The sequence below is a fragment of the Gavia stellata genome, chromosome 24, assembly GCF_030936135.1.
Source record: "Gavia stellata isolate bGavSte3 chromosome 24, bGavSte3.hap2, whole genome shotgun sequence".
Lineage (NCBI taxonomy): Eukaryota > Metazoa > Chordata > Aves > Gaviiformes > Gaviidae > Gavia > Gavia stellata.
The window spans coordinates 9,846,534-9,862,008 of NC_082617.1; the positions used below are offsets into that span (position 1 = coordinate 9,846,534).

At 48.9% G+C, this 15,475-nt stretch overlaps 1 protein-coding gene across 2 annotated transcripts in view; it reads left to right on the top strand.

Moving 5' to 3' along the window:
* Positions 1 to 15,475, top strand: part of COL5A1 (collagen type V alpha 1 chain) — a 160,616-nt gene that overhangs the window by 74,711 nt on the left and 70,430 nt on the right. For both annotated transcript variants that reach the window (XM_059828941.1, XM_059828942.1), the window contains exons 6-11: positions 120 to 266; positions 392 to 640; positions 4,965 to 5,117; positions 5,425 to 5,481; positions 9,555 to 9,596; positions 9,867 to 9,929. In XM_059828941.1, the coding sequence (XP_059684924.1) occupies positions 120 to 266; positions 392 to 640; positions 4,965 to 5,117; positions 5,425 to 5,481; positions 9,555 to 9,596; positions 9,867 to 9,929 (711 nt within the window). The remainder of the gene's footprint in view (positions 1 to 119; positions 267 to 391; positions 641 to 4,964; positions 5,118 to 5,424; positions 5,482 to 9,554; positions 9,597 to 9,866; positions 9,930 to 15,475) is intronic.

Below are 15,475 nucleotides of genomic sequence, written 5' to 3' on the forward strand. Positions count from 1 at the left end.
ACTGCATGGATCTGCATCACGGCGTGGCCCCGTTGACATGAAATAATGTCTAAAAGAGCTGGCAGGAACGTGCTTGGGTGCTGCCAGCTTATTTTCTGCTTTTTGTCTTCTCTTTGCAGTACACTGATGGGGAGGGAGAAGGTGATACCTACTACTATGAGTACCCCTACTACGAAGATGTTGATGAAGCTGTAAAGCCAGAAGCACCCACCACCAAACCCGGCACTCCCGAAGTGGCTGCTGGAGAGACACCTGAAACCAAGCAGGTACCGACACGGGGTCCTGGCAAGGATGCGGTTGATAAATGGCACCTTTATAGAGGGGGGAGGTGGAGGATGGTGCAGAATTTTTTTTTTGTTTCTTTGATTCTGGCATTTTATTTCTGCAATAGGACTATCCTGCCCCCACGCCATCACCTGATGGAGGGGACCCCGGCAAGCAGACGAAAGGGGATGCTACGGTGGATGACCCGCTCGTGGATGAGTACAACTATGAAACCATTAACGAAGAGTACTTCACGCCTCTCCCCTATGAAGATGTCAACTACAACGAAGAAGTAGACCCCCAGGGCGGACTCACAGAAAACGCCGTGGAAGCTGAACTCCCGACGAGTACCGTCATCACCTACAATGAGACCGATGTAATTTTAATGAATGTTTTCTCCCTTTCGCTTTGTTTTTTATTAATTCTGGTATTTCATAGCCCTGAGAGCAAAGGAGATGTGATCACCCATATGGTAAATCCATATGGTTTGGGCAGCTGTTGGAAGAGGAAGTTTTCTTGTAAAATATTTTCACTCCAGATATTTCAGGGTGTGGAATACAGATTTTAGAATTTGGTTGAAGATTATTCCCCCGGAAAAATCCGTTCATATTGACATCTGCATTTCCCTGTGAGCAGCGCTGGTCTGACAAAAAGAAAAATTAGGGTTGGTGTTAAAAACTAAGTAAAAACATTTTATTTCAAAGCTATTAATACAAATCCTTAAAACATTGATTTGATGGAGAACATAAATATTTTTCATTTTGTCATTCCCACTGAATAGCATCTTTATGTTTGTTCAGATTGTAATTTTTAAAAAAACATTTCAACACTGGGACAAACCCTTGATTTCAAAGTACTGTGTTCACGCAGAGAGAGCTCCTCCGTTTTTTGCACAGATCTGCTGAAAGATGAGATCACTCCAGATCCCATGGCTGACGTTTCTGTTGGAACAATTACATTTTTAGTTACCCAGACTTTAATATGCTTCAACTGAAACGTGTTGCACTTGAGACTCTTCTATCCTTAAGACTTGCCCAGTTTTTGCCTTTTGTATTGGTGCTTAATTAGATGAACGTTTGGTCCCATCCTTAGATGAGACTGAGATAAATCATCATGCAGCTGCGTGCTCTATAGTTTGCCACGCAAGGAAATAACTACGCTAGACAAGGCAAATTCTTTGTTATCCAGGAGCATTAGCAAGGAGAGTCGGTAGTGGGATAACGTTTCCAGGGAGGTAGGATGGGACTTGGCAGAGTTTTGTGGTTCCTCCTCAAATGGAGAAGAATTACTTTATGGGACTGTCAAAACTCACGGCTTTCTGGGAGGTGCTGGAGGGTGGCAAAGGGACAGCAAAAGCTGGCCGATGTATTTGGAGTTGGACCTGGAAGCTTGAATGAAAAGGTGTCGGGGAAAGTGTCCAAGCAAAGAGCTGAGCAGCTGGAGGGAGGCAGGAGGGGAGCCAGCGCCCCGAGGGCTGGTGGCGTGGCGGGGATCGAGTCCAGCCAACTGGGGATAAAAAAAATGCAGTGGAGGAGGAGGTTGAGCAGCCCGAAATGATACACAGAGAGAAACAGAAAAGGCTCCAGCGTATCAAAGAAGCGAGCGCCAACCTGAGGGAAACTCATGGATGGGAAATGTCTCTGTTTCCTGACAAAGAGCCAAAAATCTTTGGCCAAGCTTGAACTTTCTAATAGAGAGGAATTAAAGATTGGATAGCATGACCTTAAAAAAAAAAAAAATTGGAAGAGGAAATAAGAGGCTCAAGGGCCACTTTAGTTGTTAGGAAAAGGAAATAGAAGAGGAGGAAAGTTCAGGTAGAGAAACACATGGCGAAGCCTTCCTACGTGAAAGCTCAGCCTGCTCTCAGCAAAGCATCTGGTGGGGAGAGAGCGCAAACCGTCCCCCTCCAGCAGCTCCAAAAGAGACAGCGTTTGGATGGGGAGGGCTGTGGGGCTGCTCCTGGGGCGGGAGGTTGCTCCAGTGAATCTTTTAGCTGATGAGCAGAGAAAATGACACAACTTGCCTGGCCGAAGGAGATTCCCATGCACCGAGGCGAAGGCTAACGCAGCGTGACATAGGGAAAACTCCCAAAAAGCGCCAGCCTGAGGGACAAATACCCAAGAGGGTCTGGATTTCAGGTTTACACTGTGGAGTGGGAGCTAAGGGCTCTGCCTGCAGCCACGAACTCCTGGGGAAACGGAATCCTTTAATCCAGCAGCAGACCAAGCTGCTTTGTGAGCAATATGGAAGTGAGGATCAGGAGCTTGTGCGTGTAATTGCCTGCCTAATACCTCCTATGAGAAACAGGGTTTCAGTGGGAGATAGACTGCTGAAGTGGTTGGAGAAGTTTATTTGCTCTTAAAAAAATAAAATAAAACCTCAAAAGTTTTTTGGCTAGTTTAGGGGAAAAAAAAAAAGTAGCGCTCATGGTCACGAGTAAGCATGGGGTGATTTCAGGTAGTCCCAGGTTTCTGCCGGCAGCCGGAGCCCCCGCGCTGTTGCACAGGGATGGAAGTGTGCGGCGGGGGAGAGGTGGGCTGGGACACCGGGCGTCCCCCGCGGTGCCAGCCCCGGCACTGCTCTCGCTGTAGGTCGTGGGATCACACAGGGCAACGTTGGTCTGGTGCAGAACAGTCATTTTTAGCATCTATTCACAGACCTGTTGCAAGAGAGGGACGTGTCCGTCGCTGTTGAAGTTCACCTGTCTATATTTTAGGAAGACTCTAATTCCTACAACGGGAATTGAAAGGGGATTTAGTTTTACACAAGTGAAACTTTGTGGAGCCTGTGCCGAGAGGTTTTGGAGGCAGGTTTGGTCACTGAACTCTCCCAGGCTTGGGTTTCATTATGGCTAATAACTCCGTGATAAATGCCGGTGAAGCAATTCCGTGGTTTAGTGGGCAGCAATATTCCTGTGAACAAGAGGAGCTGGGGACAGATATGTTTTGTTCATTGCCTGCTATTCATCAGACAGTTTGCTTTGCTTGTCCAGATGCATATACCAGGGCTTCATATCTGCATCGCTTCTCAGAAGGGAAGACTGAAAGGTGATTTAAATGGAGCTGTTATCAGCAAAGGAGAGTCACAGTATTTTGCACACTGGTTTTTGGACCACCTCTTTTCTTTGTGGACTGTTTTCTGATTCAGATTGTCTAACAGCATTGTTAAGGAGATTATTTTTAGGCTTTTGTTTTGATTTTTCTCCAAAGCACCTGCAAATCTCAGCATGGAGAACTTTCCTCCTTCTGTGCCCAGTTATTCAAAATACCATATCTTTCCATGCAAATTGACTCGGGGACCTTAATCAAAATATCAAACCAGACAGTTTTGACATTCATTTCAAGAAATGCAATTTGAAAAAAGCTTGCTATGTTATCCCCAAAAGCTTTATAGCAAGGTAAACAGGTTTTAAGGTTTCGAAGTGCAAACCTAGATAAAAGATTTCGAGCAGGAAAAAAAGACGTGTGATAGCGCTAGATCCATGTGAACGGTACAAAGGAAAAATAGTGCTAACCAAGTTCCAAGTTTTCTAATTGAATAATTGCCAAACTACAATTTCTGCAAAGACCAGTTGGTATTTGCAGAGGTAAAAGCAGATGGGGTGGCAGAGCGACGATTGCCTCAGCACTAGGCTTATTCTTGCTTTAAAACCTCTTGAATTTAGATATGGATGCTCATGCTGATGGGTTCTGAGCAGTTTTGGCACAGAAACAAGGTCTGGAAGTGGTGGTGGCATTTAAGTGATTTTGAATTCATAGTAGTGAGGAGATAATCTCTGTGGGAAGCACTGGAAATAATTCAATTTATGGACCATTTTGGTCATTACCTGGATGGGAAAGAAACAAAAAAAAAAATCATCGATGCATGTTCTTCTTTACAGTGCTGCTCAGAGTAAAGGATGCCAAGAGAGGGTTGCCTGCCAGGCTGCAGAAAGCACAGGGGTATGGAGAGAAGCAAGGAAATTCTCATATTTGTATAGATGTCCTTGCTTGTGGTCCATAGCATCTGTTGCTGTAAGGATTCAGAAAGGATTCAGGGATTAATGCATCAGATCTGTAAAAATTTCTGCTTTGGCTCTTTGGACAAGCACCATCTCCACTCAGACCCCAGACTAAACAAACGGGAGCTTTTTGCAGAAGCGAACTTGAATTTTTCCACATATCCTCCTGTAATCGGATACTCATAAGGACACATTGCGCTTTTGATGTGCATTTTAAGTACAGCACTGGATATGCGACTTTTTATGCTTAATAACCCAGTGCCTCCAATACTGAGGCTTGAGTGAGAAATGGGTAGGGTTTGGAGTTTGAAACTTCCCTTCCCTCTTTCTTTAGGCCTTTAGAGTTTGTGGGATCCTCCTGACATGAGCTGTTGCTTTGTGCTGTGTTCTGTTTTCCTCGCTCAGTCTTTTACATTCACGGTGTTATTTCGGGGATCGACAGAGAAATCCCAGGGAAAGCCAGGGTGTACGCTTTGACATAAAGATACTCCCATCCTTCTTGCCTGCCATTGCAGAAGACCCTTGGTGGTCACTGGAGACCTTAGAACTCCAGAATTTAACTTTTCTTGTGCTTTTTATTTGCAACTATTATTATAAAGCATCCTCACTTTGCAAAAACTGCAGTCTTCCCCTTAGATACCCAGCGTGTGCAGCCTAGAGAGATTTGCAGCCTGACGTGTTGCTGCTCTTTTGCTTCCAGGCTACGCAAGGAGGAGATGACCTGGATAAAGATTTCACTGAGGAAACAATAAAAGAATACGATGGGAATTATTATGATAGCTATTACGACCGAACAGTCTCTCCTGATATTGGCCCCGGCATGCCTGCTAACCAGGACACCATCTACGAAGGGGTAAGAGAGTTAACTTTCCATCGAGGGTAAGCCTAGTTCAAAATGTTTGCCTTCCCATAATTTATAGCGTAGAGATTAGCAACGCAAAAACCAGTGAGAGCATCTCGCTTGGATTCATCCTCCTGCGATGCACGTGTTGTGCGCAAGGTGAGGAGGAGGTGCCCCGTTTCTTTTCTCCGTGAACTTCGGCAGTCCTTGGGTCGCAGAAGTTGTCCCAGGATCTCCAGTTCCTGCTCGGAGTGGCAATGCTGACGCAGACGATGTCCTCTTTGACTCTCTGGCTTTGTGTTTCCCTTGTGTGCTACAGATCGGTGGCCCACGGGGCGAGAAGGGACAGAAGGGAGAGCCTGCGATTATTGAACCGGTAAGGACCATCTGGGGTTTTGGTGCTTTTTTTTTCTTCCCTAAGGAAAAAGGTGCAAGGGGTATGTTGGATACGGCTTGGTGCTCTCAGTGGTACAGCTGGGAGGAAAATTTCCCATGGAAGAATTACATGGTTCATTTAAAAACTTTTAATATAAAATACTGTAAATTTTTTTTTTAAACTTCAAGAAGTGACCTAAATTATGAAGGAAGTGCAAAATTTCCCATGAAATCTCTCATTTACTAAAATAAAACTAGGCCTTTTAGAATTGAAGCATTAGGCAGAGGGCATGTCTCACCTCTCCGGAGGTTTTGAAGTGCCCCCAACTCGGCAGCGAACCCGCTCCCCCGAGCGCCCGCAGCCGCTGGCCAGGTCGTATCCTGACCTGAACTTGCAACTCGGGGCCGGCTTTAATTGTGCAACTAATGGGTTCATCTCTGTGGAAATAAAAGGGTTCTCCCTGCACACAGCTGCGGGAGAGGAGCGGTTTGCTCCTGCGCCTGCTCCAGGGTCTCACCAGCTTTCCACTTTTGGAGAAACCTGGTGTCGTCCTCAGAGTGGAACCCAGCGCTCTCTTTCTTTGTGATTCTGCCCTGGCCTGTTTCTGAGGTTGTTTTTCTTCCTGAAGAATGGTTATAAACTGCCTGTGCCCTTTGCAGTCTGCAAAAAATGTGGGCGCCCAACTGAGCACCCCCTTAGGTGAGGATGGAGCCGCTCCCCAGCTGCCCTCGCGGTGGGGACGGCTGGTGTTTGCTCGGAGGTGCCCGTTGAGCAGAGCAAGTGGCTGTTGGTTGATGGCCGTGTGTCTGTCCCTCATTGCGTGTCAGGATGCCGAGGTACCCCCATGCCTGCTCCCCCCAAGGCTGGAAACGGGGCTTCGGGTCCTTGCAACCACCTCCCCTGAGCCTCGTCCCCGAAGGGCTGAGCACATGCTCGCTGCACACCAGCAACTCAATTAACCTAATTTTCCTTGGCAGAGGGCCAGCGCAGTGCCCAGCACAGCAGCGGCACTTCCCATCGCTCGGAGGCTATTATTTTTCTTTTAATTCTTCCTCCCTTTCCTTCTTTGCCTGATGCTTCTGCAGATAGCTGGGGGGGGGGCGAACAGGGAGAAGCTGGGGTGCAGCAGTGGGGCTTGAAAAGCCTGAACGAGTCCCTTATAAAAGCATTTCCGACCTTTCCTTCCTTCTCTTCCTTTCTGGGTCTCGCTCTCACTCTGCAAACAAAAGGAGGAGTGAGCGATTTGCTTATCGGAGGTGTGGGAAGGGTGGGGGGCAGCCGAACCCCACGAAGAGAACGGCAGAAACCCAGCCTGCCCTGTGCGGATCCAATCTGAAATGCTACAAAGCGAACAAAATGGTTAAGTTTAATCATCCAGAAAGAATTTGGCCGCCTTTGCTATTTCAAAACACTGGAGCATGTATAGCTTTTGCCAGAAAGTAAACAAGACCAAATGCCGCCTTTTCCCTCTCCGTGCGGTTCCTCTTCAGCAGAGAGAAATTCAGATTTGCTGCGCTCTTTAGTTTTTTTTTTTTTTGATGGGAGCTGCAGCAGACGGGGAATAAAAACCAAACGCAGAAGTGGGTTTCTGCTGGATTTTCTCTCCTTTTCCTCCAAACCGCCTGTCCTTCAATCCTTGCTCTGTGCTGACGCTCGCTGGAGGCAGTGGGGCAGCACAGGCGCAGGGCGAGGAGGGGTGCAGCTGGGGGTGGCTGGGACCCCCCGCACCCCGGCTCTGGAGGCACCAGGCTCCTTCGCCTCCTCAAAGCCCTCTGTCCTTCATGGGGGACCCTGGTGCTCGCACCTCCTGTCAGGGAGGGTTTGATCAGCCTTTGCGTGGCACCTTTGTGGGTTGCAGCCAGCTTTGGGGCTGTTTCTGTGATGTTAGCTTCACTGGGTGGCAAGCACCCGGGTGTTGATTGAGGGGAAGCAACACCCTGTTTTCCCTGGGACAGTCCCAAATCCATGCTTTGCTTGCTACACCCGAGGCGATTGCCCTTGGTGGCATCCCCCCACTGGTCCTGGTCCCAAAACCCCCTCACGTTTCCATCGCTCCTGTTGATGAGCAGTCATATAAACAGTGGCGGTTTCTTGCCGAGGAGGATCTCCAGATGTCCCTAAAGCTAAAGCTCAGCATAAACCAACAGATAAATACGGGAAGATGCCAAGGATGTTTGCATTGCAAATGGGCTAATTAGCCCAGACTCTTCCCCCACGCGGAGGAGCATCCCGAGGCTCTGCAGCCGGCCTTGGGAAGCAGAGCCTTGGCGCTGTGTGTGCTCAGACCATGGTAATGCTGGTACCCAGCAGCCCAAAAATGTCCTGGGGAGACCTGTGAGGGCCGTGGCTCTCTGCACCAGCCCCAAGACAATTATTAGTTTCTGTTTTGGAGCCTGTCATGCCGAAACGTGTCATTGTTGGTCTCGCCAAGGATGGACCTTGGGGTGTCCGTATGGGGACCTCTGGGGTTTCCTGTGCAACGTCCTCATTGTGTATCCAAAAAGGAGCTTAGTGGATGTCATTTTCCCAGGACACCTTCTCCATCAGCATAGCTCGCCTCTTCTTGGGAGCCTCCAACAGCAAATAGCTCATACTTAGTGTGTGTTGGAAGAACGTCGTGTAGGGTTCACCCCTAATTCCCACCCAGAAGAGAGCAGCGTCTCCATGGCAGACAGTGAAATTGCTGTCAAAATGGGCACGGGGCGAAGTCCATGACCTAAATTCTTTACTGGTGAAGAAGGCGCTTCTGTGATGACAGCAGCAGAAAATTTCCCCTAACACATCCAAATGAAGCAGAAGCCAGATTTTAAACGAGGTGGTAATGAGCAGTATGGACATTGGGAAAGACAGAAGATAGTGCTGGCCGTGCATTAGTGGTGCAGAAACATGCATCCCACTAATGGAAGCGGGGATGGTTCATGGCAGCATGTTTTACGCTATTTTTCGCTCCTCTGCGCTTAGAGACTGTGGCTTTTGGGGCAGGAATGCCTGGATTTTCCTCTAGACATTTCAGATTTGTTCAGCTCAGCTCTGCCTGCTGTAGTGGCTGCCGTGGGGTCAGCCGAGGCTGTTAGCACTGGAGCCCGAACGCAGGAGACGGGCCAAGGGTGACCCGAGACCAGTCCCTGCACTTGCTTCCTCCGGGCTTCTCCCATAGGAGCCGGCTGCTTATCTACAGATTTTTACAGGCTGATTTCATCCCATAGAGGAAAAGTCCCTGTTTGCTACAGATGAGCTGGCAAGCGCTGGGACTGCTTTGGCTTGACCTGGGTGCTGCTGAGGGCATGATCACTGGCCCAGAGATAAAAGGGCAGCACTCGCTGTGGGGCTCTTCCCAACAGATTGTCCTGATGCCTCTGGAAAGCATTTGCCAGGTTTATTGAGAGGTTTCTTTCCTGCTTCTTACATGCCCATGAAGGAAAAAAAAAAAAGCGCTCAATTCTACTGAGTGCATGATAGAGCTGATTTAAAGTTATGACAAAATATTTAGATTAAAAGGAATGGAATAACATTATTCTACCATTTTGCCCACACAGTGATTTCCTAGGTACACAGAGTAAATCACAGCATGCAGCCTGCTGGGGAAGTAATTTAAAGAAAAACCTTGTGATTTGATTATTAACTTTTTTTTTAAGCTGCTTGTGTCTAGAAACAGCTTCTTCCCGAAGAGGAGCTCTTCTCCCGCTCCAGCACCATCACGGCTTGCTGTGCCCCAGGGTTTGCCCTTTGCCTGGCCATGAGCTAAGGCAGAAGGGTTCTGCTTAGGAAGGTGACCCTGTGCTGGGGCGAGGGTGGGCTTGGTGCGGGGGGAAAGGGCTGCTTTCCTGTGCCCTGCGTGATTCAAATAGATGGTATTTGGCTTTTCAATGGGCAGTGCCTTTTGTGCCTCTGGCAATAGGGATGCAGGAGATGTCATCCAGAGTGGAAACCCTTCAGCTCTGGGATGCCTAGACCTACCAGCAAGACCTGAAATATTCAAGAACAGATAAAGCATTGGGCTTTCCAGCCCTGTAGTCAAAGTGACTTTGAGGATGTGCCTTGCTAATAGCTTTTTTTTCCTTCCTCTTACTTAGGGTATGCTGGTGGAGGGCCCCCCAGGTCCCGAAGGCCCAGCAGTAAGTGGCGTTTTGTCTATGCCTTGCACCGAAGGCTGCGCGCGGCTCCGGGGTGCTGGGTGCACGTGGAGGGCTCGGCACACAGCTGTTCCCGGACTCTATTGCTTCCATATGCCACGCATGTGTACAGAACGCTTCGGGGTCGATTTTCTGGGGCAAAAATAAACAGAAAGCTCTAATTCTTTTCCTGCTCGTTGTACAAATATGTTACAAATAATAACACATTTTCCTTTAGTGGCTTATTTTTTTTCCCTGTCTTTTCTATGCTAGGGCCTTCCAGGACCTCCAGGACCAACTGGACCCGTGGGCTTAATGGGTGACCCTGGGGAGAGAGTGAGTACCCATGTTTTTCTCCTCTTTGGCTGAAGCCTTGGGTCGTTTTGTGTGTGCAAAGTGGGACTGTGGTGTATCTCTGGAGCCCTAAAATACTGCGCATCCTATAATAGCAAACTTCTCTGAGTCAGCCCCAAAAGCTTATGGTAGGGCACAGGGCAGACCTTGGCATCCGGGGGCAAAGGGCTGGGGAACAGCCATGCTAGTCAAATGTATTTAAGCAGTTTTCTCCAGGTTAAAACCAAGAATAAAGCTGAAAACCCCTCTGCTCTCTGTCTGCACCCTTTGGCACGTGGCTGCTCATTCCAGTGTGGGAACTGGGCTATGGCACTGGGAAAACAAGATAAGCAAACACACAAAATAGATGTTAGCTCAGTAAAATGAAGTTCAACGGTGATTCTGCATTCTTGTTCCAGCTGGCATTGTGAGTCCTGGTAGAGGGTTTGGTTTTGTTTGGGTCCAGGATGGTCCCAGGGTCATGCGCGCATCCCTGCTGTAGGTCTTCCCTTATGCCCATTCTGTGTCCAAGCCTGCTCCGAGTGGGAAGGTGGTTCTTGTGCAGCACCTTACCTTTTCTGTAGGTGGATTATTGGTCTGTACCAGCGAGTACTGGAGACTAATTTATGTGCCTTAGCACTGCGGTAACTTAGATTTTGCATGTTTGGTTTTGATGTTAATTTAAATGAATTTTGTCCTTAGCAGCCACTGCTTTGTAAACTGCTGCCTGCAGAAGCCTCCAGCTTTGGGGTGTCTCGTCGAAGGCAGCTGCTCCCAAGCACTTTTGTGGACTGTGACCCCAAATCCCATAGTCTAGCACTGCACTTCAGTCAGACTTGCATATTTATTCGTTATTGCCGAGTCCTCACCTGGGATCGGGAATGACCTGTGTTTTGGGAGCTGCTGAACGTGAGCCTCGGGTCAGTAAATGATGCACAAGCACCATTTGAGCAGCATTCCATGTGCTTGGCAATGCTGAAAATTAAAACCCACTCTCCTCGCTCCCCGAGCTGAGCCTCTGAAGTGACCTCCTACCAACATGCTCCTCATTTGCTTTTGTTCACCCACAGTTCAAGCCTATTCCCCCTCCCCGGCAGAGGCAGCCAGGCAAGCGGGTACCCATGCGCAGCTGCGTGCTGCTCCCAGCCTTGCATCCAGCGGGAATTTTGGCCTGACATCTAGTGGAAGATTCACCATAGCACAGACGGGCTCTGGCTTTGCAGAGAGGCTGAGGTGGGATCAGCCTCGGCTGTCGGAGCAGCCCGGTTTAGGTCTGAAACTGGAGAAGCGCAGGCAGTGCCCTTGAGTAATACTGGTTTGGGTGACGGAGCACCAAAATTGGGGCTGTGCTGGCAGGAGGAGAGCGGTTCCCGTCTGGATGCAGCCCAGCGGAGCGGCGTGCGGGGCTGCAGGCTGGTGCAGCAGCGGCGCAGGGGGACACATGTACCACAGCAGTCATCTGGCATGAGTAAATTCATCGATTTCAGCAGGTTTGCGTGAGTGAAACAAATGGAACTTGGAGCTTGACGCTGTTTTGGTGCCTTGGCACATCCTGATGTCAAGTGCAGTCAAATATGCTTTCAAAATCGGTTCTAGTGTACTGCTGTTTCATCTGGGGAATGGGGCTCCCAGCAGCCCTAACACCAGCCTCCACTTGTGGTCTGGGGCGTCCTGACAGTCCCGTTAGCAAAAAGGGCAAAAAATGTGCCTACAGGTGGGTTTCTGAAGGAAGGTTTGGTTGGAGGTCTGTTTTTCCAGAGTTTCTCCTGGAAAGCACAGGCGGGAGGGAGAGCAGCAGCCACGCAGATCACAGGAGATGCGCCCGAACGCACAACATCCCGCTGCTGTCAGTGCTGTCACCCAGCGCATGCAAAACACCTTTCCGAGGAATGGAGCGCTTATCAGCAAATACTTCCCTAATCTCTGATCGCTGAGGTCCTGAGCACGGTTTTCTGGCAGATAAGGCAGCCCGCTACCTGTGGCAGGCTCGGGAGCACTGCAGCATCCTCCACCAATCCAACAGCTGGTTTCCAGATGGGGAACCGCATCCCGTTTGCCTCCTGGGTGCCCGGGAAGGGTAAGCTGGGGTGACCCAGGCTCTCTGCATTTGTAGGGCTTCCTACTCTTCTGGCAGGTTTTGGTTGCGTTCTGCCCGGACAAGGTGGGAAAAGCCGATGACCAGGTTCAGATTGGAAAGTCTGGATAGATAAGGGGTGTTGTGCTGTCCTGATGTGTGTCTTAGCACGGCTAATTGCTGCGACTGCAGTTAAGGATTCGTGTTGTGGCCTTGCTTATCTCTTTTTTTTTTTCTTTACTTACTTTTTTGTCTTAATTGAGTAACCTAAGACCCAGAAAGAATAGGAGGGACGATTCACTCCATTGCGGAGGATCAGAACAAGATCTCTGTACTACCAAGGACCTCGCCTTAGCCTCATTTTTAATGCTGGAGCGATGCCAGAGGTTTGCTGCGGCTTCCTCTGCGGTCGCCATCAGATGTGCATCAAACCCTCTGGTTTTCATTTCTTCTTACTCCCGGCCCGGTTGCGGGCATGGCAATGGCCAGCTGAGGCACCTCTGGAAGTCAGCGAGCATGGTTATACACCAGGATGCGGGAAGGGACGTATCAAAACATGAAAATACCAATTAGACAGAAAGGCTGAATATTTTTCCCTAAGTCCTTCCTGGCCTGGCTCTCTGTATGGGTTAAGTGGAGACGGAGCCACTGTGCCTTAACTTGCAGAGGCCTTTTTTAAGCTGGTGTTTACCCCTCCTTTTTCCCCTCAGCTTTTAAAATCCAGCTGTGTTCCCTGTTCTGTCCCCTGTACCCTGTTGTCCTTCCCCAGCGCTGCCCCTGCCGTCATCCCTCTCCCACCCATCGAGGTGGTTCTCCATCCCACCTGAATCACAGAATCACTAAGGTTGGAAAAGACCTGTAAGATCATCAAATCCAACCATCAACCAACCCCACCATGCCCACTAAACTGTGTCCCGCAATGCCTTGTCCACATGTTCCTTGGACACCTGCTCGTTAGCAAGAAGCAAGAGATGGGAAACTGCCCCTCTGCAGTTTGGTGCTCTTCCAAATTACCATCCCAGCGGGGTGGATTTGGGACCCATGGGGGCCTGGCTGCCTTCCCCGGGGGCATGGGCAGGAAGGGTTGCGTTCCCAGCTTTCCTGCCCACTGGAGGACCAAGCAACCAGCTGGCTCCAAACCCTTCATTACTCACCTCCCAGCCCAATGACGTGCATGTTGCAAAATGCAACCACTGAGAGAAATAAAAAAATCATTGCTGGCCTACACTGGGAGGTGTCTGCTGCGGTTTTAAGGTGTAGGAGATTACTCAGGTGTTGGGGCATCTTTGTGGCAATGACCCTAACCTGGGCCCTGGGTTTTGTTTGGTGGGTTTTTTTGTTATTTTTTTTTAATTAAGGCTCTTTGTTGCCTTGTTGGTCTGCTGGCCGCTGCGCTCCTGCATTACCCCCTGGAGCATTGCTGTAAAGACCCCCCTCCTCGTTTACACTCCTGGTGTATTTATTGTTTTTTGATGGAACAGTAATAATGTTTCTTGTGGTTGTGACATGATTGAGAATGAGAGGCCCTGACTGTGCTCCATTGATCGGTGCCTGGAAGCTCAGAAAGTCAATACGCGGCTGTGGGCTCAGCCCATGGCCGGGAGCCAGGGCCACCGCTCAGAGAGGTTGGCTTAACCCTTGAGATACCGTGGTCCTGGTTCCTCCTGCACTACTCTGGCAGAAGGACCAAGGGAGGGCTCTGTATCCTTGGGTGTCAGACTTCATAGAGGATGGGCAAGCGGGGCGAGGTCCCAGCAGTGGTTTGCATCTTGCAGTGGTCTAGGATTAGTCAAAAGAGCTGTGTGGCTTCATCAGACTCTTGGTGGGTCTTCATCCTGCGTAGGTCCTACATGTTGCCCAGCTTTCTCTTCTTCTCCCCTTGATGTGCTTCTTCAGTTGCCTTGCAGGATGGATGCTGACCCTGGTGACGAGGGAGTCTGTATTTCTGCCCTATGTCCAGGCAGATGCAGACATTTGCTGGCCAGGCTCCTCTTGAACAGCCGTGCAAAGCCAGTCAGCAGCAGACACGCTGTCCCCGATGATGGTGCTCCACACCCTGAAATGAAAGGCATAATTTGCATTCTAGCACAGACGGCACATCCCTGCTTTTCTGAGTGTCCAGAACAGAATGTAATACACCATATTGTGTATAGAGAAGTGATGAACTTGCAGAGCTAGGAACTGCAACTGTATTAAAATACTCCTTTTCAATTAGAGCAGCTCCTCTTTTAATTTGTTTATTATTAAACCTGTGCATAGCTCATGAATTTACATGACACTTAAATGTGTGCAGTCAGGAACATTTCCTATGCCTGGGTCTGATAGAAAGTCTCTTTATTTGCAATCAGGCAGGTGCACTGAATTAATATACCAACAATATTCAGCTATGTTAATATTGGCCAACACTCATTTTAGCTCTGTTTTATTCATCATGTCAGTTTGTTCATTTATCCCAGTTATTTTACAATGCGAAGAAGAGCTTGCGTCACCGGCAAAGCTGCAGAGCAGCCTGTTTGTGGGAGGTTTCAGAGGACTCATCTGGGGGGCGGGTGGTTGAGGATGACTTAGGCAGGTTCCTTCGAGCGGTGGGAAGAAGAAAATATGACACTTAGGCGACCAGAGAGCTATTTCATGGGTACTCCAGGCTGGAATGAAGAAAGTGGGAAAATGGGCTCCTTTTGAACGAGATGAGCTGCAGCATTAGAGCAAATTGCCGCTCTGTCACCGACCCCCCTGGGTGTTGGAAATCTGGGTGCTCTGGGCTTGACCAGCATGCCTCTGGGAGAAGGCTGGTTGCAAAGCAATAGCTGTATCTTCCAAGATGATACAGTCATTGAGTCCCAAAGGACTTATTCCCCCTGAGGAGAGTTTTGCATCTCAGAAGTATAATAGGTCCCTAAAATCCTCACTGGGGTTCTGAAAGGCTTGACATTTTCAGGGTGCCCTTTTTTCCATCAGATGGCAAGCGCTGCCTTGCCTAGAAGATCCCAAATACTGCGAGAAAGATCTTCTGTTGCATAATTTTCCAACCAGGGCTGAACATGGCAGAAGAATAATCCTAGAGAGAGACACTTAATGCAAATCTTGAGGCTCAGTACTGTGGGCTGCTGGGCACCACTCTGTCTGTCACTGTCTGCTACTCGAGGAGCCCGAGCACTAACACGCCGAGGTTTCAGTTTAAACATTCCCTTGAAATATAGCATTAGTGTTTGCACTCAGCATGGCATTTTAGAGCACTGCACCAAATGAAAGTCGAAGTCCCCATCCCCGGCTGCTATATATCAGCAAATCTCTATTTACATAATGAGCATGACACAGATTTATACCAGCTGAGAGTCTGGCATGCTGCATTTCTTAAAGGCATTCATGAATTTAAATTTACAAAGTGCTTTATGGGTTTGATTTTTCCTCTATACCATTGCCCCCCGCTGCTCCACCCCACAAGGAAAAGACCTCACACACCCAACCTGAAACA